The 25,682-nt window shown below is 36.5% G+C and overlaps 2 protein-coding genes and 1 long non-coding RNA gene across 3 annotated transcripts; 2 read left to right on the top strand and 1 right to left on the bottom strand.

Moving 5' to 3' along the window:
- The first annotated feature begins 1,124 nt into the window (after nt 1–1,124).
- On the top strand, nt 1,125–13,626 carry lgi1b (leucine-rich, glioma inactivated 1b). The gene is made up of 10 exons (XM_028029611.1): nt 1,125–1,715; nt 2,713–2,784; nt 3,581–3,652; nt 4,468–4,539; nt 6,625–6,696; nt 8,254–8,423; nt 8,602–8,766; nt 9,737–9,957; nt 10,336–10,582; nt 11,497–13,626. Exons 1-10 carry the CDS (start codon nt 1,393–1,395, stop codon nt 11,844–11,846), a joined length of 1,764 nt encoding a protein of 587 aa, XP_027885412.1. The 5' UTR covers nt 1,125–1,392; the 3' UTR covers nt 11,847–13,626.
- On the bottom strand, nt 12,148–15,121 carry LOC114152010 (uncharacterized). Its single transcript, XR_003597053.1, has 2 exons — nt 14,990–15,121; nt 12,148–14,900 (listed from the first exon to the last, which is right to left on the bottom strand). It is a non-coding gene; the product is annotated as an uncharacterized LOC114152010 (long non-coding RNA).
- Nucleotides 14,886–24,921, top strand: slc35g1 (solute carrier family 35 member G1). The gene is made up of 5 exons (XM_028029612.1): nt 14,886–15,401; nt 17,736–17,910; nt 20,011–20,145; nt 20,277–20,473; nt 21,270–24,921. Exons 1-5 carry the CDS (start codon nt 15,068–15,070, stop codon nt 21,680–21,682), a joined length of 1,254 nt encoding a protein of 417 aa, XP_027885413.1. The 5' UTR covers nt 14,886–15,067; the 3' UTR covers nt 21,683–24,921.
- The last annotated feature ends 761 nt before the right edge of the window (nt 24,922–25,682 follow it).

Here is a 25,682-nt window from a genome sequence, read left to right as displayed (position 1 = left end):
AGTAAAATAAATAAATACAATTGTATTAAGCTATGTAATAAATTTAAAAACATTTAACTTAATATAAATAGAGTTGGTTATATAAATGCAGCTGTCATGCAAAAAATAATGTCAAACATATAAGTGAGATGGCTAGCTCAATAAAGTAATAAATTGGTAAACATATAAAATGTATTAATTGTAAGCTAAAGAATTGTAAAAAAAAAAAAAAAAAATTTAGCTAACTAAATAGGTAAAGCGACTTAATACTAAGGTAAATAAATATATAATTTACAGTAAGCTAATAAATAAATAAATAAATAAATAAATAAATAAATAAGAATTATTACATTGTTATATTTTCTGTATTTTTCACTATAGACTTTCCTGTTTCGATGAAAATGTATGCCTTTTTTTTTGTTTTGTGGCATTTTGGGCCTATTTGTTTGTTGCTTCTGTGCCACTGTTCTCTCATGGTGTAATAAAGTGTGTGGTCATGTGTTGTGTAATTTTCAAAACATACATGGAAAATAAGAGAACAGAGTGAGAAATAAGAGGCACACTGGGGAATGCAGCCAGAGAACATCAATGCAAAATTACTTTTATCTTGGAAATTATGCCTCAGCTGCACTGGAAATTTGGCTGTTTTGAGGTTCATAACGTTCATCTCCAAAGAGGAACAAAGGTCGACCCTTTGTACTGTGGACAGAAAATAAGGAATGTATTATTCATTTAGAATTTTTGCGTATAATTCAGAATTAAGACAGATTTTGGGGGGGGTGAAGGTTCAGCAAAGGCTGGGAACAGACATCCAGTGTTTCACCACTTTTCCGCTGAAATCAACAAAGGACCTCATGTGGGCTCAAAGGGGCAGACAGGATGACAGAAGCGATAAAACATCGGTTGTTGTCTGCAGGAAACAGAAACAGATCTGTATGCGTTTTCCATGTTTTATGCAACTTATATGCGCTGACTAAAATAAATGAACTAAAAACACAGCTTTTTTTTTTTTTTTTTTTTTTTTTTTTTTTTACATCCTTCATGTCATTGTTCTGCTGAAGCGAGGGGAAAGGGGGCGGCATTTGAATGAGTGTGGGGCAGGTGCATTTGCTCAGAGCCTCATGAATAGCCGCTTCCCATTAGCCACGCACGGCTCTGTGGCGCGCATAAATACTAGCTGGCAGCGATGATAAAAACGCGCACCTTGGGGCTTCTAACCCCTCCTCCTCACTCTCTCTCTTTCTTTCTTCCTTTCTCGCTGTCTAATGGGCTTTCCCCTCCGAACATCATTTAAAAGTACTTATTTGAAGGCATCAAGCAGAGAAGAAACGTAGATAGATATTTTTCTTAGTCGCTTTTTAGAACAAATCCGCTTATCTGGAAGAGGCATAATGCATCAAAGCTCCGGCTTGTATGACAAAAAATAAATACTTAGCAGGAACATCGAGACAACCTCTTTGGCCGTTTACAGATTTTTGTTTTCGTGTGGAAGTTAAACGCGCAGCAGCGGCAGGACTGGTCCAGGACAGGAGCGCCGTGATGGGACGCCCGGGCAGAGGATGGACGGGAGGATGGACGGTCCTGATGTGGGTCGCCGTTGTCTGCTTGGTGTTGACTGACGGACGCAGGTCCAGGCAGCCCAGATGCCCCGTTGGATGCACCTGCACTAAAGACAATGCCCTGTGTGAGAACGTCCGAAGCGTGCCTCACACTTTCCCGTCCGACGTCGTTTCGCTGTAAGTCCTGCTCCAACTGAGCCTGGAAGCACTTTATGACTCACAGACTGTGCAAAACTGCATAATATTGATACTGGTTTGTGAGCTTACAGTGTCGGCCCGTGGCGTTTGATATGTAAATGACTTCACCAACACAGCATGACTGCACACCCAAGTTGAGCATATTCTAGTATCAAACTTAGAAAACAGATATTTTTAAAATTATGATGCCTACTAGCTACTATCATTGATACCAGATCTTAATGTATTTATTTCCATTCTATAGTGGCTGTTCAAATGGATCAAACTACATTGGCATCACAGTATTGGCAGAGGTGCAGACAACTGTGAGCAAAACATAGCCTGACATAAGATATATTCTGTGATGATTGACTGGCCCAGTAAGATATTCTTTCTCTGGAATAATATATTTGGTCTCTGCTTCTGACTTCCAAATAATTCAGTTTTTAGACTCATCTGTTCAACAAACATTTCTTCCCATGTGATTCAACTGGCTCTTCCTCACTTAGCCCCTGCCAAATTAATTTGCAATTACAAATATTGTGTAGTTCTTTCCAATTTTTAAGGAACCAACTCAAGGATTGTACCAACCAGGCCTATTTAATTGATTGGCAGCAGACTGTATTCATGGATTGTCTCGTGGATTTACGTTAACAACAATATCTCAACAACCATTTTCAATCCTTGATGAGACTGTAATAGGCCAAATATTCCCGCCCATATTCACACCCACATAGTGAGGAACACACTGCTAAAGGATACAACCAACTTGGTTAGAACCAAACCGCACATTAACCAGCTAGAGTGAGATTTGTTTTTGGAGAAGACTAGTTATGGCTGGCTGGTTGATGAGTTTAACACGAAGTGGCCCCCAAAACAAATGCTGTTTACACAACTTCGGGCCAGCTCTGAGTTGTAGCAATCTTATGGCAGATCTTTAACAGCTCTTAGTTGTTATATATATTTTAATCTAACAAGTACTCATTTTTATTTTTAGGTCTTTTGTAAAATCTGGATTTAATGAGATCGCAGGAGCAAGTTTTGTTCACACACCTAATCTGCAACTCCTGTGAGTATCCGTCCGCCCGTCCATCCATCCATCCATCCATCCATCCATCCATCCATAGTAGCTATTTTCTTCCACAAGAGGACTTGTATAGGGAAGCTGACATGTATATTTAATGGTGTCAGGATTATACAGTATACCACATGGTTATAGCATCAAAAAGCAGGGAAATGGGAGAAAAGAATAGATCGAGTGTTATGCTAGGAGTGGGGTATTTTTCTTTAAAAAGAGCGCAGAATGTTGCACAAGGCATAATGGCAAACAAAGAGTTTAATAAGCAATCTCTTTTAACAAATTAGCTCCTATGTCGGCTTTAATTGTGCTCTCATCACGCTTCATGCAGAAGATAATAGTACACGGGCACCAGCCATTGTCTCTGCAATGCATCCTTGTTGGCATCAGTTCCCTCATATTCTCAGATGACACTGAAGTGGTCTGAATGAGCGTGTGGGAAATCAAAAGCAAAAGAGGGCGAATTAAAAATGAGTAACGGGAATTAGTCTTCACTGGTTATGGTAATAATATTTCTTTATAGTTATGTGGTTTGCTGCCTTGTCTTTTAATGTTCCTGTCAGTATGATTAACCTTTACCATGATATAAGTAACGTTTTGTGGAGTTACATTTGTAGCCAATTGAGAAAATAATTTGGTCAAGTGAGCTTTGTAGAAGATTAGAAGGTAAAAGGTAATTTTATTTATATAGCACATTTTCAGCAACAAGGCAATACAAAGTCATTGTTTTTTTTAATGACAAAATGGATGGATTGAGTTGCATCATTGTTGCTGTTTTCCTTCCCAGACTCTTCACCGCAAATTCCTTTGACCTGATTGACGAAGATGCTTTTGTGGGTTTGCCACATCTTGAATACCTGTAAGTATTTTTAATTATTTCTTGTGAGGTTGAAACTTAGTCATCTACTATTGATATACTATTGATAAAATGCTGTACTTTTTTGTACAGCATTTTTTACAAAATTATTCACATCCCTTACCTTTTAAAACTATTTGCTTTGAAGCTTCTGTGCATTTTAATGAGATTTTAAGTGATAGGCAAAGTAGTGCATAATTGTGAAATGGAGGTAACACGATACATAATGTTTACACTTTAACTTAAAAACAAATCTGACAAGTGTGGCTTATATTGTGTGGCAACACACTTTCATTTAATACTGCTACCCACTTTACTCTGACACTGGAAATAAAATCCAGTGCTTTTTTGCTTATTCTTTAAATTAGGAAATAGAGTCCACCTTTGTGTAATTCAAGTTTTGTAGAAATCAGGCTGTTCTGAGGGCTGCAGGGATTATTTAGAGAACATTAATGGACAAAAATCATCATGAAAACCAAGAAACACATCAAGCAGGTCAGAATTTTTAAAAAGCGTTGGACTATAAAGCAATATTTAAACCTTTGCAGCTCTCAGAGCGCTGTTTAGTTCATCATCTCCTGCAAGGAGACAATTAATCCGAGAAACAGCCTTGAGGCAGATGGCATTTCTTGAGGAGCTACAGAAATCCATTGCTCAGGTGAGGAATCTATTGGCAGAAAATGCAATATGCCATCCAAATCTGGCCTTCATGGAAGTGTGGCACAAAGAAATGTTGGCATAGGTGATGTGGGCAAAAAAAGCAAACATGTAGAAGAAGGTCCTGATTGGTCTCCTTAAATCCTGCCTGTTTTTCACAGATTCATTGAAAACAACAGAATTGCATCAATTTCTCCATTTGCTTTCCGGGGTCTCAAGGCACTGCTACATTTGTAAGTATTTTACTATTACTATATCTTGGTGTTTTCACCATGTTTTTCCATAATCCCAAACTTTTCTTTTAACTTCTGTTCATATTGCTAGATTCTTCTCCCTTCTCACCAGCTGTTCTGATTAATTTCCTTTTTCCTAGAAATTAGTTGTCTTTACTGCCAGTTTCCATGGATTCTCTGTTCAACGAATTGCTCAAAAGCAGTTTTATAAGAGAAATAGAACAGGGATAAATTTCACATATTCTGAAACACACAGAGCATCAGTTTCTATTTTCTGCCACTGCATCAGTTTGTCTCGAATGCAAAGGTAGGAAGAACTGCTGCTGTCTGTGGGTGGCTCAGGTGACTGCCAGAACATGTCAGCAGTATCAGGTAGCACAAGACCAGAGTCGGATGTTTTAATTTCTATGACTTTGCTCTAAAACTTATAATTACACTGTATTTGTCTTCTTAAAGTTTGTTTTTGAAGGTTCTATATGTTTATGTATCATAACCACCATTACCATGTATCATAACCATTACAACATTGTTCCTACCAGCAATCAGAAAGGATTAAGTAAGATAAAATTATTAGCTATGTGCCTTTTTTTCTTTCAGATTACACAGACTGAGAAGACAAGTTTTGACCTGCAATCACCTGCAGGTCAAAACTAAATATAACTGTACTGTAACCCTAACCATATGACCTATAATCTGTCCCTGACTCTCTGCCAGATTGCTCTGTTCACATTTGGAGATTATGCAGCAACAGTGAAAAATGCAGACACAACATCATTAGGTTAGATTCATAGGTGGCTATTGGTTGCCTCTCCTAAAAGTTAATTTAAGATAAAGAGGCAAGAAATATGTGTGGGTTGCAGTTATTAGTAATGTCTGTGACATTTGAAAAATAGTTTAATTATTAGCATTTAAAAAGTTGTTTATGTTTAAAAAATTAATGCTTTCAAGTACAAAACATAAAACTCTCTTCAGCCTGCAGTTTTTACACTTCAGTCTTTAATAGTTATTTCAGTAAGGAGACGGATGTTCACTGTAATTAAAATTTAATCAAATGAGAAGAAGAATGCTTTAACATCACACCACCCTCACATAGCATAGGTTGCCATGCTACTCTTTTTCATACAATTCTGACCAATAACTGACATTATCAACCCTCAGTAAATAAAACACATTTCATCAGTAATGACAAACCACAATACCTTCCCTATTTGGTCATACAAAGATAATATAAGTGTTCTTAGTTCATCACATGCATGTTTTTAAGTTAATATTAGCACAATGTACAAAATCATGTGTGTTGTTTATTAAAGATTGTATTATTCTAGTTTAAGACCTGCTAGATGAATCAAATTTAACAGGATTTGCGGTTTTATCATGTCCTCATTTATAGAGAAACTTGAGGAACTTAACAAGAGTGTATCTCATTTTTATCACAACTGTTTATGGATGTTTTTTTTTTAAATAGAGCCATGAATAAATTCTGCATCATGTGTGGGAATTTAAACTTCATCCCACACACTATACATTATTGAAGGGCCCAGGCAGTATTGGAATCTCAACCACTCTGCTTTAAACCCATCCGTTTTGAAAGTGCATTCTTGTTCAAATATAAAACACAAAGTAAAATGGTCTCTCTTGTGTGAACAACTAAATCTCGCATGAATAATGCAGCTTTCATCTCTTTCTGTTTTCTGTTTTGCCGATTTGGAGTTCAGCTCAGGTCTCAGCTGAGAGGTTCTGCATAGATAGCAAACAGTTTGATTTGTGGTATCTTTGACTCTTGTTGGGTCCCATGTCTAGACTGCAGATAAGCAGGGTTTGCTCTAGATTCATTAAAATACTTATATAATAACACGTGCAGAACGTGGTCTATTTATATCTTTCTGACCTCTGGCCGGATGCTCTGTAAGTTACTACTGTAAATATATATTATTTGGCATATAAGATTCAAAAACCTATTTGAAGTGCAGAAATTCACAGCTTGTAGTTTTACTCTGTTGCTTACAAGTAATAAAAAACATAAACTGAAACATCTATTTGTCTAGTGTCTATAGACATAAATGTCTCTGTGCCTCTGTGAATTAGGAGTCTGGCTTACAACAACCTGGAGACGCTGCCCAAAGATGTCTTTCGGGGCATGGAGGCTTTGACTAAAGTGTGAGTTAATTTTTTTTATTTTATTCTTCATTTATTATTGCTTTTTTAGTAGAATTTTATGAACCTCATAAACAAGCATATAACACACGCATAATGTATTTATGCGTCATCATAAATACAGGCTGTATTAGTGCATTTTAACACAAACATGATTAGAATTTTATTGATTTTTACGTTTATTTTACAAAAAACGTGACACATGTCTCCTATCTTCTGATTGCAACATGGCAGAATTTTTAACCCTTCTGCCTTGTAGCAAAAATAAAAATCCCACAGAGGGATTTTCAGGTGTAACAGCAGCATTGAGGCACACAGAAATTAAAAAAAGTAAGCAATAAACAAACAACACTTAGAGTAACGTATGGTACATTAAGGAGAAGACTATAACTTAAACATAATTTTTTTTTTTACATAAGACATCAGACTATAATACATGGAAACTAAAGACTGTGCAAATAACAACAAAAATGCTGTAAATGGCAGAAGTGATGGTAATAGACTTTAACAGCTGCTTATAGGAAGGATCTCCTATAACATTCCTTTGTGCACCTGGGAAGGTCCTGGGTTCAAACCCAATTAAAACTATTCTTGCATAGACTTTGCATAATTTTTCCTTTGCATGCATGAGGTCTCTCAGGAGTATTTAAGCTCCAAACTCTGGATTCTTTCCACACCTCAAAAACCTGCACGTTAGCTTAATTGGGCACTCTAAATTATTTTATGTATTGTCCTGATTTGTATTTTGGAATAGTCTATGCTGTATGTGTCTATGTTGCTCTGGAGTAGACTGGTGACCCGTCAATTGCCTCACTTAATGCCTGTTGGAGACAAGCACCAGCCCTTCCTTGACCCTGCATGGTTAAAGAAAATTGAAGGCTATAAACCTTCAAAATGAAATGAAGGAGTTTCATTTTGCATGTGTTTTGAAAATCCGGACAAGTAGAAGAATAAATATGTGTGGCCCAGAAAAAGAAAAACAATTTGACTCATGACTCATCTATTGTAATAAGTCAGTGAAATCCGTCTCCCTCTTTGTTTCTCTTGAGGTCAAACTGGTGGAAAAAGGGAAGCTGATGGATAAAGCTGTTATAAAAACAGGCTTTTCTACTGCTAAAGGGAAGAATAAAATCTCAGAAGTCTAGAGGGCAGAAGAGAAAATAATGGGTTAGGATGCCAAAATGTTTCAGCAAGCTGCTATCAAGTCAGGAAAAAAACCCAAGAAAACAACCTTGGATCTTGTTTTGGTTACACTGTCAAAATCAACTAGAGTGATGTTAATATGCATGGACTCAGTTTGAGCATCCAAGGTTAATGGCTGTTCAGACGGAGTGTGTGAGGAGGAGAGAGAGCACTCAGGGGATGGGACACTATCTGGCTCCAACCCAGCATACAACCCAAGAAAGCAGAGAGGGATATAATTCAGTTTAATACAGCGGTATGGGATTTAGCAGTAAAGAATGAACGGGCACAAACAGGGGAAAGCAGCACTGATAATAAATGTTTTAAAGTTTCATATTAGTAATAATATCCCTAGATGATATCCATTTCTGCATGCAGGGATCTGCGAGGGAACAATCTGATTTGTGACTGCAAGCTCAAGTGGCTGGTGGAGTGGATACATCACACCAATGCCACTCTGGACCAGATCTACTGCAGCGGGCCGCCCATTCACCAGGGGAAGAAGATCAATGACCTGCTGCCACATTCATTTGACTGCATCACCACAGGTATCACCTTCTAATGTCTGTCCCTGTGTCACAAAAACAGCAGCTCTACAGGGCAACCCTCTTCTTTTTTAACCGTCCAAATAAAGATGTCTGTCAGTATCTGTGTGTTATTGATATGACGTATTGATTTGAGATCAAGGACAAAGTTGACAGTTGACTGCTGTGCCGTGCCTTTCAGAGTTTGCCTCCTATCAGCTGCTGAGGTTTGAGTCGATTTCAGTGGAAACGTTCACCTTTGGTAATGAGCAGTACGTCGTGTTTGCTCAGCCGTTTGCTGGCACATGCAACTTCCTGGAATGGGATCATGTGGAGATGACCTTCAGAACGTATGACACAATTCAAAGTGAGTGTGAAAAGCAATTAAACATTGCAAAACTTTGAAAGTTTTATATGAACAAGAGTCACACCAAGACAGAGGTTTACAAACTGTAAAGTGACTGTATTGTCTCATTGCCGTTAGCAGCCAGGTCAGTTCAGAATACGGTTTAGACAGTACTACTTATTTTAATTTAAGTTCAGGTTACTTTTTAAAATGTTACTATTGAATACACAGCTACAGTGGGGATGGCCACAGGAATTTAATGCAGTCTGTCACTTCAAAATATTATCTTTGACTACTGTATAGGTAAGCAGATCAAACTAACAAGACATACATTTTTAATTTGATTATTAAATACTTTGACATGTGATGTTCTTTGGACAAAATCAGGATTTTATTATAGAGAAATTCCAGGCTATCGCCTTAAAACTGCCCATAGTTACAGTCAAAGTGTTTTTGGACTGCTTTTCAGACAGCAAAACTGTTAAAGTAGGTGGATTAGAGAAACTTTTTTTTGGATGCAATCGGAGTAAAATATAATTTATATGAGTAAACAGAACAAAAGACATCTAAATAGAAGTAAAAAGATGACAACCCCTAGGTTGGCTAGCTTATAGGGTAACTGATGAGTTACCCTATACATTTTATTTTCAAAATATCAGTACTTGACTTTAATTTACTGTAGCTTGTCATAGATTGAATGGTCTCAGTTTTTTATTCTAAATATAGCAGTTTAGTTTAATTTATCTTTATTTATTTATTGTTTAGCTTAGCTAAGCTTTGTTTAGAGGAGCTTTAATAAGTTTAGATTAGTTCATCTTAGTTCTTCAGTATCACAAAAACATTGCTATCAGTTACACTAATTTGCAAGTTTAATTTCAAAGCAAGGTCTTTCTTCAACAAGCGGAATAACTGAATTTCTCCCTCTAAAGATGCATGAAAGCAAACAATCTAACTAATGTTAATTATGCTGCATGTGTTTCTTTTTATTGAGGCACTTCAACTGTTGTCTGCAAGCCAATGGTGATTGACAACCAGCTTTTCATCATCGTGGCCCAGCTGTTTGGAGGCTCCCACATTTACAAACGTGACTCCTCTGCCAACAAGTTCATCAAGATCCAGGACATCGACATCCTGAGGATTCGCAAACCAAATGACATCGAGACATTTGTGATTGATGGAGAATCTTTCTTTGTCATTGCTGACAGCTCTAAGGTTGGGATGGATTTTTTTTTTTACGTTTTGCTACTTTTTGCTTACCACTACACAATTTTTTTTTATTATTTAATGGCAAAACATCAGAGATATTGTATTTGATTCACAGCCGTTGTACAGGTGTTGTTCAGCACTGTGAATGAATAATGCCAATGTGTCTGCCAGCTCCTCCCCTGGTGTTCTTGTCTGCAAAGTGTTGGCTTGTGTCTGCTCCTGCTGATTATTCTTGCATTGCCAAATGTTTGCATATGTTCTCACATATGCTCAGGGACACCTACACACAATACCTCATATTTCCATTTGAAGTCTCCAAAATGTATATTTTGACACTCAAATTGTAAATTATTTAACTATTTTAATTCTCTCCCTTTTTTGCAGGCTGGGTCTACAACTGTGTACAAATGGAATGGCATTGGTTTCTATTCCCACCAGTCACTCCACCCCTGGTACAGGGACACTGATGTTGAATATCTGGAAATCTCCAACAAGCCCCACTTGATTTTGTCGAGTAGCTCCCAGAGGCCGGTTGTGTACCAGTGGAACAGGAGCCAGAAGAAGTTTGACCGCAGGACAGATATACCAGACATGGAGGATGTGTTCTCCATCAAACACTTTCGGGTAAAAGGTGAGAACTAAAGCTTCTATATCTCAAGCTTTTTTTCCTTCTTATCCAGATTTTTTGTACAAACATACATTTCTAGCATTATTGAATATTAAAAATTTTAATTAAAAAACTACATTTAAAATGATAGAAAGATAAGCTGAGTACATAAAGAGAAGCTTTTGATTTAAAAAATAAATGGCCATCCAAACCATCTTGGTCAATGTAAAAGTATAACTGCCTCCTTGTTAAATCACAAATAAACTGTAATTATCATTAGCTTTTTATTCAGTTTTAGTCATAATCACCTGATCACTGTGATGTGCAGAATCATTAAATAACTCTTGTCTGACAAAGAGAGATATTTAAAGATTTGGGACCCCAGAAAATAACAATAAGACATAGTCGATGATTAGGGTTGAAGGACGATTGCTATATATATATAGCTGTTTTGTTTTTTTTTTACAAATGGCTAGGTTCATGAAGATAGCTTAATTCCCTTTAGAAATCATCATTTGAAAACTTCTGCTTGTATTTACTCATATAGCCTTTCTTAAAATTTCTTTGGTGATCTGAAACAGAGAGTTAAAATACAAGAAATCCATATGTTTTTATAGCACTACATGTATGATGTAATTTATACCTTTGTTCTTCATCTTACAGCAGAGGAAAGGTTTTTATTTTCAAGGTGGTTTTGTGCCATCACAATAAAACAGCTCATACATCACTTCTATGAAACATTACTTTCATTTTGCCCTTGCCTGTGAGGCAGCTAAACTATTTGTGGTTTTTTGCTGAACTGCTGTTGCCACAAGCAGTGAATTATTTGGGATTTGGAATTACGTAAACTCTTTTTGTGTGCTTTTCTGTTCCCCACCCGCGTCAAACTCCCTAAAGTCTAAATTGAACAGCCCCTCGCATCTTTGTCCTTTTTAAAGGTGAACTGTTCATATGCTTGACAAGATACATCGGGGACTCCAGGGTGATGCGCTGGGATGGCGCCATGTTCAAAGAAGTCCAGACATTCCCCTCCCGTGGCTCCATGGTGTTCCAGCCTGTCTCCGTGGGCAAGTGGCAGTATGCCATCCTGGGCAGCGATTATTCACTGACACAGGTCTACCAATGGGATGCTAAGAGGGGGCAGTTTGTCCCATCTCAGGAGCTCAGTATTCAGGCACCCCGGGGGTTTTCTGTGGTCTCTGTTGACAACCGGGTGTTTTTGCTTGCATCCAGCTTCAAGGGAAAAACTCAGATTTACGAGCACCTAATGATTGATTTGAGTGATTAAGATAATCAGTTCTTTGGGAAATCTTCCTGCTCAAATAAAATTTTCTGTGATGATGTAGAATCATGAGTCCAAATTTACATTCATTAACCGTGTCCTGCCATTGGGTATACCTATCAGGTCCTAGAAGCAGCATATTTAAAAAAAAATTAGACTGTTACCTAATTGGGAATTACTTCCTTTATTAAAAAATAAATAAAAATAAAAAAATCAAGCCATAAATTTACCACTTTTATTCATTTTCAGTCATTGCTCTATTGTAATTATGTGTTTTACAAAATCACAATATCTTTCTAATGTTGACTTTTTTTTCTTCAACAAATGTTGTGAAAGGTTTTGTAATTTTGGCTTACCTCTCCAGTTTATCAAGCCAGTTCAGGGAAATATATATTTACCAGTATAAATGCTACTGCTTGCTATTGACATGCAACAAAATGAAATTAAACACTTCAGTTTAAAGTGTCTTTGTAAGACACAATTGTTCATCCTTATCTGTTCTGAACTTATTAGTTATTTAAAGATGTAGACCTCTAAATGTGGAACTTTAATTTGACTGTATGATAATCCATCAAGTACTATTTTGATAGTTCAAAAATATTTGAACTATCAAAACAGTTCAAATATTTTGAACTTAGTTCAAAATAAGTTCAAAACTTAGTTTTTATGTCATAACGGAATGCAGTAGCACAAATCAAATATTCATCAGGAGAGCTGAGATTTTATTTAGGGTCAAAATGTCATGTTTTTTTCTTTGTGTCACCTGAAGTATGTATACTGAGCCTATATTTATATTAAAGGCTTCCTCTGATTTTGAATCAAAGCCATTTGAAACCCACACTGTGAACCAAGAGCCCAACAGGCTTACTCATAATAGTCCAAATGGAGATCATGAACAATCCAATAATCTTAAACATATTATTTACAGTTTTGCTACAGTTTCAGTTATGTAGTTTCCAGTATTATGACAGGTTTTTTTTAAACATAATGCCATAGGTTAATAACACACCCTTGCATTTCAAGGGAAAATAGGACTTATTCCCATTCTGTGACAGTTCTTTGGCAGTTGATCAACTTGCACTCCTTAGTCCTCCCATTTATGCTTAGAAACTGTGATGACACATCCGCTTGTGAGAAGCTGAGAAAAACAAAACTATTTCCTGCATGTCTGATACATAAACTCGTGGTTTTGGTTTCCCAGTGAATAATGCACTAGAAGCATCCCAATGTGCAACCAATCCCTCTCTCTTTCACTGAACTCTTAGCCCTTTTTCCCACCAGCAACAAAAACCATTGTTGTCTTTACTCTACAGCTAAATCCTAACCACTGTGATGTTCATGCTACCTGTGCTTTCACACTCTCCTCTTACTCTGACATTAAAAGGAAATAACAAATAACATCCCAGACATCAACTTGCCAAATATAGCATTATGTGTTTACAATGTGTGTGTAATTTATTATACTTTTGTAAGTAGAGAGGTCCAGAAACAGTGTTATTTTTGATAGCCAGTAGAATTAGGTGTTGCATAGAAAAAGGTCACCTTATTATCATGTGTTTCTGCATAACAGTAGAGATTGTGTTCGTGTATCGCTTCCTTCTCCTTTTGCTCACTGTAATCTATATCTTGTAGTACTAAATTGCTAAATGAGAAATTATGTTTATTTGCTTGATTGTCAATGTCATTAATCAAATATTGTGGAAAAGATTCACATCAAGTCTTGTGTGGCAAATTTTGTTTTTCCATAATATTTTCCTTGTGCTGAGAAATAAATTAATAAATCCTTTGCAACATGTATCTGTGTGGTATTAATACATGTAAAATTTTAACAATACTTCTACAGTATTAATTCAAATATGATTGTGACAGCTTATGACTTAAAACTAAGCTGAACAGTATTGTGTTGTGTATTTAATTATTTTAACACAAGATATTATTTTGTTTCAATAAAAGTTCTTAATTGTTTCCTAGTCACATCTTAAATTGTGCACATCCTTTTCCTTCTCCATCGATTCTTTTAAATGTTGTATTTGTTTTTGATAAATGCTCTGAGAGCAACCATTCCTTCTGTATGTTGCGGATGCGGCTAAAGAATTAGGCTGTAATTACTACCATAAAATTGGCTCAGTGCGCTGTGTGTAGGGATTAGAAATCAAAACATCTTCCACTGCAAGCTCCTGCAGAGTTTTTAATGAGATCTGGCTTGAGAAATACAGATTTCAATTAGTTTGGTTAAACCTGTCATCAAAAATAACTATGATGATTATTGTTTACTTAAATGTAAAACCAAATGGCTCACATCCCAGAGCCTGAATCACCAACAAAAATTGACAAAATTGTATTTGATATAGCTTACTTAGTAAATTGAGTATGTTGCTGACTAATTAATTCAATCAGATATATTTACATTCTAATTAATTCAACTTAAATCATACTGGTCTCATAAAAGTCTAAATTTTACATTATAAACTTACAAACAAAAAATTAATGAATTACAAGATAATATAAGTATCCATGCATATCTTCTATCTAATTTTGGCTAATTTTGATATCTGATTTTCTAACTGGTAGTCAGCTTTCTTTTTAATATGGGAATTGTACATCTTGAATGTCATGTAATTTTAAAGTACATTTCTGTTTTTTGGGACACGTGAAATAAAAAAACAGCTGAGTTGCATGATAGAAAATAAGATTTTCAGCTTTTCGAGATGGGCATATAAATAAGAATATATTTTTTTTCGGTATTGACAACCCAGTGATTTTGATATAGCTGGATACATAAAGCTAGTTTCAGCTACATTGTTTAAACGTTTTATTTAAAAAAAGAATAAGTAGGGCTAGAATTTAGGTCAAAAGCTGATTTGCATATTTGGATGTGGTGCCTGTTAAATTCATGAATCTTACATAAATATGCTCCAGACAAATTTTTGTGTCCTAAAATGTATGAGTATTGAGACGTAGTGGTCTCACATCTCCATGGCAACCAGTGAAAACGGGCGTGAAGAGTTAGGTAATGTTCCAGGTTCCCAGCAGGGTTGTGTCGGGTTCACTTCTGCCCCCCTGTGGGTAAAGCAAACACCGCATGAGAGCTTGTATAGTGACACCAAGGTTAGTGATTAACCTTGCCTTCCCAGTCTCTCAGGACATACACGCAGAGACGTCGGACAGCGTTGTCACTGAGGCATGCTGCCGCTCGGCCGTCACATCCTACCACCACCACCACCACCATGGGCGAGTGTAATAACTGTACGCAGGAACGGGCTTTAACCGGGGAGGACGACGTGACTGTGGCGTTTCACAAAGTTGTTAGCCATGACAACCAGAGCCAGCTCTACAACCGCCAAGAAGAAGACGAGCATGGCGATGACGAGCAGACAGATGAAACAGTTCATCTACGAATTAACTATCTTAAGGATGAAGATGTTGAAGAGAAGCACCGGGCGAGAGGAAGCGAAAATGTGCTGGAAGGCGGCGAGAAGGAGTCGCTGTTGTGTGCGCTACCGGCGTTTTGCACGAGAGGCAAGGAGACCGCATCTTCCGAAGAAGGAAAACCACCTGAGGGTAAGTTAACTCCTAAAGTCCTAAACTTCGCTGTTGCTGTGATGAGTTTATGACGAAAAGAAGAGGCAGAGTTGAAAAGAAAAACCACCAATCAATGACTTCCTTCGTAGTTTTACGTTATACAACCGGGTTGCGTCATTTGTTAGTGCTGACAGCGTCACATTCTATTAGCAATGAATAGGAGCATTATTGCTGAGATAAAATCTCTACATGTGCCTAAAAGATTTTTTTTTTGTTCCCAAAAAAGGAATGATGTAAAATTAAGAAGGCTTACAGCAGCCTAGCAGGCAGAAAGGTCCCTCGCTTAGCAACCGAGCTGCTGTAAGCCTTCTTAATTTTACATCATTCCTAAATAGGCTGGATGTATGGAAGCCCATTACTGCCACTGTAAAAACAACAATAAAAAGCAAAACGGAAAAACAAGATTTGAATCGACTTGCAGTCATAATCACAACATGGTATAAATGAACATAGCTATGTCATAGTTATGAGATATATCGTAGCTACGAGCTAGCTATCCCATCACAGAGTTAGCTGATAGGTTTGACTACGCTATATGATATAGTATCAAGAATGCTATCTTATAATTATTAGAACTAACTCAATACTGAGTTAATTTTCTCATAACTTTGACTTTACTATTTCATGAAAATGAGATATTATCATAGTATCGTATTTATGTTATTGCTGTTTTGTAAATATGAGATACTAAGTCAACGTTATAAGTCATAATTGTGAAATTATGGTACTTGTATCATTACATTAAGTGTATTTTTTAATAATTTATTTTTTATTTAATTTATGTATTTAAAAAGTGACAGTGCAGCATAAATGAACTGTAACTATATTATGTGTTCCGTCTTCAATTATGTGGTACTATTTTAGTTAGCTAAATAATCATTGTGTTATATGTTTGTAATTATTTTGGCAGAAATGGGCTTCCATAAATGACTGTGCACTTTTACAGAAACAAGATTACCTCTGTATACCCATCCTACAACTTTTATTACTCTTGTAAAAAACACATTACGAATGTTGATGAAGACATCATACTTAAGCAACAGTGCCAAACTGACTGTGTTTTGTTTATTCAGCTTCTATAAGAAAGAGCCCATTTATTAGAGCTATGAAAGGGTTTTCCCCATTTGTGTTTCCTTGATTTTTTTGGAGTGACTAAGTTCTTTAGAGTGATACTGTACTCTATTTGTTCTATCCCTTAGGTAGCAAACGTTGCACTAAGTTTAGAGTGCTGGTCTTGCTGAGTGTTTAAAGTCAACATTGTGTAATCAAAATTAAGTTTTTATACCATAAATCTCACCAATTAAAAAAAATAATTTATACATAAAAAATTAGTACTGTAAAAATGGATAAGCTCCAAAACCTGTGTAAGAATATTGGAAATATTACAAAGAGAATCTGTGGTATATTGAAGCGCAGGTATACATATTTTTTAGGTTGGAAAAATAATTGTAAAGAGTGATGATGAAAAACTGTAGAAGTTGTGTGATGTGGAAAAAACCCATTGGGACTGTCTCACAACCCACTGTTCACAATATAATAGATAGATAATGACAGAGATAGGTTTGCTACACTGCAAGAAACATTTACTTTAAAAAATCGCTCTAGTTTTAACAGCTTAAGAATAAAATTAGATCATTTTTGAACAGAAATTAGATAAAATCTCTACATGTGCCTAAATTTTTTTTTTTTGCTCCCAAGCGTTACTACATAAAAAAACATTTTCAGTTTATTTGAAATAAACCTTTCAAGCAATAAAAACCTTTCTCCAGTTTATAAACCCATATTTGCACATATAAAAAGGCATTAAGAGGATGTGTTTTTTGTTTCCCCTTTCAAATAAGGAGTTGCAAGACGACACCAAAACCAGTTTTGCAGATTTTGCACAGCATGGCATTCTTTTGTAATTTTCTCCATGTCACGTTTTTTTTCAAAACAGAGTTTTAAACATTGGAAATGTCCAGCATAGAGAGTTAGAAAAGCAAGCACACCTAAGTAAAATGGCTAGAGCAAAGAAAGATGTCTGTATATTCCCAGACTGAAATCTAATCTCTGCAAACATATCAGTTTGTTGCTCTCCAGGCAGCTTGTACAAACATTCCACCACAGTGTTTGTTTGGTGGATCTATGGTGCCCCAAAGAATTCAGAAAAACAGACAGAGCTCCTCTGCCTCGGTTAGATGTTATATTATGAATACAATATGTAATTATTTTTTAACTCTTTGCATCCTCTTTGGCTAATTATTTATATTTCCGCTCTTTGTATTAATATTTGACTAATTTGTTTTTGCAATGCTTTCTTTTCCCTACACCCAGAGCAACCAAAGAAATGTCCTGGTCTGGGTCTGTTCTATGCTTTCCTGGCTACAGTTTTCTTCTCCATCATCGCCCTGCTGGTGAAAACCATTGAGGGAGTCCATGCCATTGAGATCAGCGCCATTCGGTGCTTCTTCCAGATGCTCTTTGTCATACCGTTACTCATCTACCACAAGTAAGCAGAAGATCAACTTTTACTCCGTGTTTTTAGAAAAATAGCCTCAGAAAAACATTGTGAGACAAATATCATTACATTGTTAATGGGAAGTAATGTGGGGAAATCTAAGTTTTTAAAAGCTTAAGAATGATCACTTTTAAAAGCCATTGTTGATTTAGTTTTTAAACAAGGCCTACATTTGTTTAGCAAATTACAATGCCTTGAAAAATTATTCTTACTTCATAACTTGTTCATAGATTGGAACCACATTTTGTTACCCTCACTGGAACCTGTTTAGAATGACTTAGACTTAGACTTGTACTTTATTGCTTGGGAAGACTCCCTCAGGAAATTGAAGTTACCAGCAGCTTTCAGGCAAAAAACAAAGATAACACACAGTGAGCAAAAGTGCAAAAAAATACAAAAATACAAATTAAATACGAAGGTACACACTAAATGTGAGTAACCAAAACCTTAAATTATGCAAGAAAAACCTTAAATTATGCAAAAAACAAGGAATAAGAATATAGAATATAAGAATATAAATAAATATAAATACAACACAAAAAAAATATAAGAATTTGGCGGATAGATTGACCAGTGATATTGTATTGCTGGTCAATGTTCAGGCTAGTTAGCTTTTCTATAGTGGTAAATTGTTTCTCTGCCATTAGCACATTGAGCAGCACGTACATGAGCTTGATTGGTAGTGCTAAGAACTTCCTCCTAGCTCTGATTGGTTGTTTCTGACTGGTCGCAGTTCATTTCTGCAGATGGCTGTAGGACCACAGGGAGACGGCAGAGAAGCTTGGTTTTTCTTTCTTTTTTTTCTCACTCATTATTGGTCTCAAATTATACTGCATACCACAAAAGACTTGGAGTTGGAATGGCAGCACTAAGTGTTGATCCAGTGAAGCTGACTTACAATGCACGGCATACATTTAAAATTTTTAACTGTACAATATTGTGGAGATCATGTATAATTTTCCATATATTTTGCAGTTGTGCTCTTTTTTCTGTTGGTTTATCACATTAAATCCTGGTGAAATACTATAAAGTTTGTTGTTTTAATGTGACAAAACGTATAAACGTGTATGTGGTATAAATACTTCTGCCAGGCAGTGAATCTCCGTCATAGGAAAGTGATTAAAAAAGCGACAGATGGCATAAAATTAAACTACTTTTTTTTTTTTTTTTTTACCCCTCCAGGGGGTCTTTTGTGGGCTCTAGTGTCCCTTATATGATAGTAGGCTGACAGGAAACGGGGAATGAGAGGGGGGAAGACATGCGGCAAATGTCGTCGGGTCCGGAAGTCGAACCCGCGACGGCCGCGTCGAGGACTCAAGACCTCCAAATATGGGTTGCGCTAACCACTACGCCACCACGGCACGCCCTAAACTACTTTTTTAAATTAAACAAAACAACTTAAATCTGAAGTCTGCAAGTACTATTCCCTTTTTCCATCCATCCATCCATCCATTTTCTGTTCACCCTTGTCCCTAATGGGGTCGGGAGGGCTGCTGGTGCCCATCTCCAGCTACGTTCCGGGCGAGAGGCGGGGTACACCCTGGACAGGTCGCCAGTCTGTCGCAGGGCAACACAGAGACATACAGGACAAACAACCATGCACACACACACTCACACCTAGGGAGAATTTAGAGAAACCAATTGACCTGACAGTCATGTTTTTGGACTGTGGGAGGAAGCCGGAGTACCCGGAGAGAACCCACGCATGCACAAGGAGAACATGCAAACTCCATGCAGAAAGACCCCGGCCGGGAATCGAACCCAGGACCTTCTTGCTGCAAGGCAACAGTGCTACCAACTGCGCCACTGTGCAGCCCTCTATTCCCTTTTTCCTCATATATTTTTTAATCAGTCCATCCTTTCATTCCCTACATTGGTTTTTCATTCATAATCATCTTCCATCTCATCAGCTAAACATCCATGCATCTCTGTCAATTCTGCCATTCCTAGTGTTATCACTTTCTCCAGCCACCATGCTTGAATCCATCCATCTTTTCCAGGTGTTTTTTCTACTTCTTGTATCACTAAATCTACTCAGCCATTCTTTCAGTCATGCATTCATCCATCATCCTGGTCTATCTCCTCCTTCAGGACAGGTTTCCTTGGTCCCCGAGATAAACGTATTTATTTGGTGCTTCGGGGTTTCCTCGGCTCCAATGCAATGATCCTTCTCTACTATGCAGTTCAGCAGATGCCGCTGGCAGACGCCACTGTCATCATGTTCAGGTGAGTGCTGTTAAAATCCTAACTGCATTAAATAAAAAAAAAAATGTATATATAAAGTTTCACTTAAAAATCAAAGTTCTGCTGTTGTGTTTCTTATTTATCCATGAAATACTTGCAACTAATTCCATCAGCAATCCAGTCTTTACCTCGCTCCTGGCTTGGTTATTCCTCAAAGAGAGATGTACAATCTGGGATTGTGTGTTCACTGTGTTCACCCTCACCGGAGTCATCCTCATCGCTCGCCCGCCGTTCCTCTTCGGCGAGCATCTCGGCGGCATCGAAGGCAACTACACTAAGCATGTCAAGGGAACTTTGGCTGCCTTCGGAGGTGATGAAATTAATACTTTGGTTGACTCATTTATATTGGTGGATTTTTGCTCACACTTATGGTCACATAAGTTACACTTAGGGTAATATCCAACCTGTTTACCACTTCTATTCTCCATAGTGACTTTCTTCCCTTTTAGATGATCTAATACTTTCTGTCAGTTACATTTTTAACCATCAGCACAAGCAGCAGCATAGGATAAAAAGAGACTTTAGGTATTTGATTCACACTTTGACAAATGTTCCAGTGAAATTATCTCATCAGGTCTTGGTTGATTATCTTTTTGAGTCACAGAAATGTGTTACTTTGTACCACAAGTAACTCTAGAGCAGTTCAATCCGGGATCTGTTTTCAGTTTCTTTCCTTCTCTTTTCCCCTTTAGAGAGCAAACCCTGCATTCAAACCGAAAAAACACAAGTGTAGCATTGTAGAGACAAAGACCCATTATGTTAACTAAAATAGGCTTCTGGGCTCACGTTGGCCTCAATGGGAGCCTCAGTACTGTTAGTGCACCTGTGTTTTTGGGGTTTTCTGGAAGTGGAAGTATTGCCTTTTGTAGGACTGACAAGCGGATGGACGCTTGATTCATATCCAAGCTGCAGTTATACCTGTTGCTTATTCACCCATTTCTATCGTAGTTTTTTCCTTCCAATCAACTTTCCATTAATACGTTTGTGATTGTTTAGGCCATAACAAAACATACTTGTATTACTAATTCTTTATTTTAAACTGGTGTATTTTACAGCATAAGGATTATTTTCTCTCAGACGTGTACTCAAAACCTTTTTTCTTATAGGTGCAATTGCAGCTGCTTTCACTTTTGTTATTCTGCGAAAAATGGGGAAGAGCGTCCATTACTACCTCTCCGTGTGGTACTACGCCGTCATCGGCCTTCTCGAGTGCATTATCACCACATCCATCCTGGGCGAGTGGAATCTCCCGTTCTGTGGTCGAGATCGCTGGATGTTGATGCTTATTGCTGTTCTGGGCATCGCTGGCCAGACCTTCCTCACTAAGGCGCTGCAGAATGAGAAGGCCGGACCCGTGTCCCTGATGAGGACGGTGGACGTGGTGCTGGCCTTTTTCTTCCAGTTTGTTTTCTTTCATCGTGCGCCGACCTGGTGGAGCCTTGGGGGGGCGCTGTGTGTCGTGTTGAGCACCAGCGGAGTTGCACTTAGGAGGTGGTATAACAGCTCCGGCAAGAGCTGAGAGAAGGAATGCAGAAGTTTGCTTATACTCATCACCTCCCCTTTATGAGAATTGCTATGTTTCTTTGTCTTTTGTGTGGTCTGTATTATTATTATTATTTTTATTTTATTTTTTGTGGAAGGGGGAAGACCATTCTAGAAGCTTAATGTTAGTTCAATGTTTGAACTTTTGGAACATTTGGTTATATTAAAAGTGTCAATATATGTAGTTGTTGACTTTGATTAATTTGGTTACCCCCCACCACACTTGACAGTTGGTATATTATTTTTAGGTTTGAAGATCTTACCATGGGCCTTAATTTCTGGTTTGTTCTTTTTTACAAGCTTATAGTTTTTTTTTTAATCTATCAGAGGTTTAAAGTTTGGGTTAGGTGGTTGAAACTTTGGTAGTATTGGACGTTACAACGAGACAATAATGCTCAACAAACATCAGAACATCAGAAATAAATAAAGGTGGCTTGCATTCAGTTCCTGAAATAACCTGGTCACGGTGTGCAAAAATGAATTGACAATACTTACAAGCCATAGAACCAGGCAGAAATTGGGCTCAAAACTTCATTTGAAAATGACTAGTTTTATATACTGTACAGTTATGCTTAGAAAAGGAAAAGTTCAGAAATTGTAACTAAAAGTCCAAAATTGACATTCATGCTTATGTTGTGTGTATGCAAACTTCTGACCAACATTTTGCTATTTTACTTTATAGTTTTCCTTTTTTAACTTTCATGTATTTTTTTTTTATTAACTTTGTACTTTAAATGCAAACATGAAGAGATGCAGACGACATTAACAGGGTCGCGTATGATAAATTAAAATTCAGAAGCAATTTGAATATATTTATGCATGTTGATTTCAAAAGTCAACCTGTGTAGACTTTAAAAGCACAGTATTGTGTGCTTTTATTTTGCTTAACATAATATCGGCAGGGAATGAGAATAAGAAAAGTCTTTAAAAGCTGTATCATGCTTCCTTGAAGCCTTCCTGAATGAACTGAGAAGTTCTAAACGTCTGGTTGAGTGAAACCGTTTAAAAAAATGCCCTCGGTCGTATTTTTCTCTAACTTGTACAGAAGCTCCAAATATAGACTGGGACCATTTTTGTTGAATCACATTACTTAGAAAAATACTAACTTTCATTTTAAAGCGATTTGCACTAGGTGCTACTGAATAGTTAATCAAATACTATATATATATATATATATATATATTAAAATTTTTTCTCTGTGAAACTGGGTTATTTATGAGCATTGGCTAAAAACTATATCCTGAAAACAGGGTTGCTCTCCCTGAGGGGTTTAAAATATTTTCTTAAGTATGCACAGATTATAATTACATATTAATAATACCCAGTTATTTTTTCCATTACCGTAGTGTATGTAAAGTGCTATTATGTAGGGAAATTGTGCAAATAAATATATAGTCGTACGAGTATATAGTATATACAGTATATAGTCATAAGAGAGCAACATTTTAGTTCTGTTGGCACCTCTATTAAAGGTGTCTAAAATACCTTAAAATAAATCCATCATTCATTAATGTTGGTCATTTTACACTTAGTATCAAATCTTTCATTTGAATGAATGTATTCAATTTCTTTCTGAGAAAAACATCATACAGCATGGACTACATTTGCTTTACTTGAATTATATATATTTTTTAGAAACATCTATTTAAGGTTGGATTTTGTTCCCTATGTAATAAAATGAACTGAGGTAAAATTAGTTTTTCTACCATTTTCAGGGGGAGATTTTGCTATTTAACAATAAAACATTAATTTATTTAAAGGCTTTTTTACATCTTTACCAGCAGTGGCACTATGATGAAATTACCCTGTAATCTGCCTGTAGAATATATTTTTAAGGGAGATACTTTTCAGGTCATACTGATTTTTAATCATCAGCATATCTCTCAGGTCTCTCAGCTAGCACTTTAAGATCATCTAATAATCTATGCAAAACTGAAGTAGCTCAGATGCTTTGTTTAGATTTTTCTTCTCAGATAAAATAATCTACTCTAAACATGGCACTACATCTTCAGCTTTGCAACTCAATGGAACTCAATGGAGTTTTGTTTAAAGAGCTCCATTAGAAGCATCATTGCTTCTAATGATGTAATGCTGCGGAAAAGGAAAATATTTAATTAGTAAAATAAAACTTTCTTGGTTTTGTCTTTACTTAAAATTAAAATAACAAAATCAGTTCATTTTAAAACTGACTCAGGGTCTGAAATGTACATGACATTTGACTGACCTCGAACACTTAAGTTAGTTCATTTGCCATCGGTCTATTTAGATGGTTAAAAATACTTGATACACAGTTTTCTTTTAAGTGTATCTAAACAGAGCAGCGCTAAAAGCCAATATGTTTACTTAAATGGATTGTAAAAGGTTGCCTTGTGTATCTGTGGAGAAATGTCCGTTCTTATCCATAAGCCTTATTCTTAACGCACAGTTTGTTATGCAGTACTATAGGTATAAGTGTCTCAGCACAGCTTTAATCTTTTATTTGACAGAGTTTAATCTGGAATAGTGTAAAAGTGAGATGATGAGATTAGTGATACCTCGCTGCTAATTAATATCCTGAAATTTCTTTGTCAACATTTGTTTTTGCTGTTTTTTTTACAAACCTTATGTACATGTTAGACCTGTTAGGCAACGGGTCAGCACATACAGTATGTACAGGTTAAATTGGTCTCTTTATACAGTAAATCCTATCACAAGTCTTTGAAATCAGAGTTTACACAGTTCAGCTTTATTAAAGTCTTTATTTCCCATGTGCCTTTTCAAAGAAGGAAAACTGAAAAAATGTCTATGTAAGATGCGTGTTGCATGTGGTCACTATAACAAGCAATTCACCTCATTCTATGCAAGTTGAAAAGCCTGTATTAGAGTGACTCAAGAGTTATCTGACTGTTGTTTAATTTGCTGTGGTTTTCTATAATTACATGTAATATTAAATTGGAACATTTTAGTTAATTATGACCCTCTTTAAATTGCTGCCTAAACAACAACTGGTATATACAATTTTAGAAAAGCGAAAAGTTTTAGTAAAATGTTAGAAAATTCACTGGACTTGTAAACCCAGTAATGCAGTACTTAGGGTATTTTATACACAACTTTAAAACCTTTTACTGTTTCTGTATGTAAACCAACATTTGTTTGAGATGTATACATTTCTTCCTAGTGGTAGATTACTTTTAGTATATCATATTTTCATAATAAACTTTTTAAATTCCGAAGTCACACTGTGTGGGGATTTCATTTGCAATATTTTAATACAGAAAAATCTATTGAAACTCATTGTCTCATTTACAAGATAGATCTGTTACATAAGCAACAAATGACAAAAACAATAATAACACAATCTACTGTACTTTACCCTTCTAAAGAATAGTACTATGCATTTCCAGCAGAAAGATTCTTACTTAAAACCACCCTGGACAATTGCCCAAACGGCCCGTATTAAAAACCACTATGGGTATTCTTACAAATACCAGTTGTATTTGTAAGACTAATTAATGTGTTTCAATTAATACTTTGGCATTTTTTGCATCTTCGCTACATGTATCACTGACTGAAATTTGTACCAGTATTTTTTTAAAAGGTTTTGTTGGCTCTAGTGGCCTTTATTTGAAAGTAGTTCGACAGGGAACAGGGTAATGAGAGAGGGGGAAGACATGCGGCAAATGTCGCCAGGCCGGGAGTCCAACCTGCGACCACCGGCACGAGGACTAAGACCTCAATACGTGGGTTGTGCTTTGCCCCTGTGCCACCACAACAACCATGAAATTTGTACCTGTATTAATATTATATTGTTCCTAAAGACATCAGCAGCAATAAAAGCTTTTGCACTCAAAAGCTCTTATTTTCATTACAATTTTTTAAAACCAAATTGTGTACTTTCCATATTTGTTCAGTTGCGTGAGCCTATTTATTTTGTTTGGCGGCTGAAGTTTAATGCATGCCAGAAAGAGGTGGCAACAGGTGGGGCTGGTGGAACAAAT

This window comes from Xiphophorus couchianus, chromosome 10 (assembly GCF_001444195.1).
Source record: "Xiphophorus couchianus chromosome 10, X_couchianus-1.0, whole genome shotgun sequence".
Taxonomy (NCBI): Eukaryota; Metazoa; Chordata; class Actinopteri; order Cyprinodontiformes; family Poeciliidae; genus Xiphophorus; species Xiphophorus couchianus.
Note: the sequence above shows the minus strand (reverse complement) of the source record. Positions and strands in the feature narration are given on the sequence as shown.

Bases quoted from the DNA above. Each gene is read 5' to 3' on its own strand.
- lgi1b (XM_028029611.1), top strand. From the start codon at position 1,393: ATGACAAAAAATAAATACTTAGCAGGAACATCGAGACAACCTCTTTGG. The intron at 3,653-4,467 runs GTAAGTATTTTT...TGTTTTTCACAG, and splicing joins TTGCCACATCTTGAATACCT to ATTCATTGAAAACAACAGAA. The intron at 8,424-8,601 runs GTATCACCTTCT...CGTGCCTTTCAG, and splicing joins ATTTGACTGCATCACCACAG to AGTTTGCCTCCTATCAGCTG.
- slc35g1 (XM_028029612.1), top strand. From the start codon at position 15,068: ATGGGCGAGTGTAATAACTGTACGCAGGAACGGGCTTTAACCGGGGAG. The intron at 17,911-20,010 runs GTAAGCAGAAGA...CTCCTCCTTCAG, and splicing joins CCGTTACTCATCTACCACAA to GACAGGTTTCCTTGGTCCCC. The intron at 20,474-21,269 runs GTGATGAAATTA...TTTTTCTTATAG, and splicing joins AACTTTGGCTGCCTTCGGAG to GTGCAATTGCAGCTGCTTTC.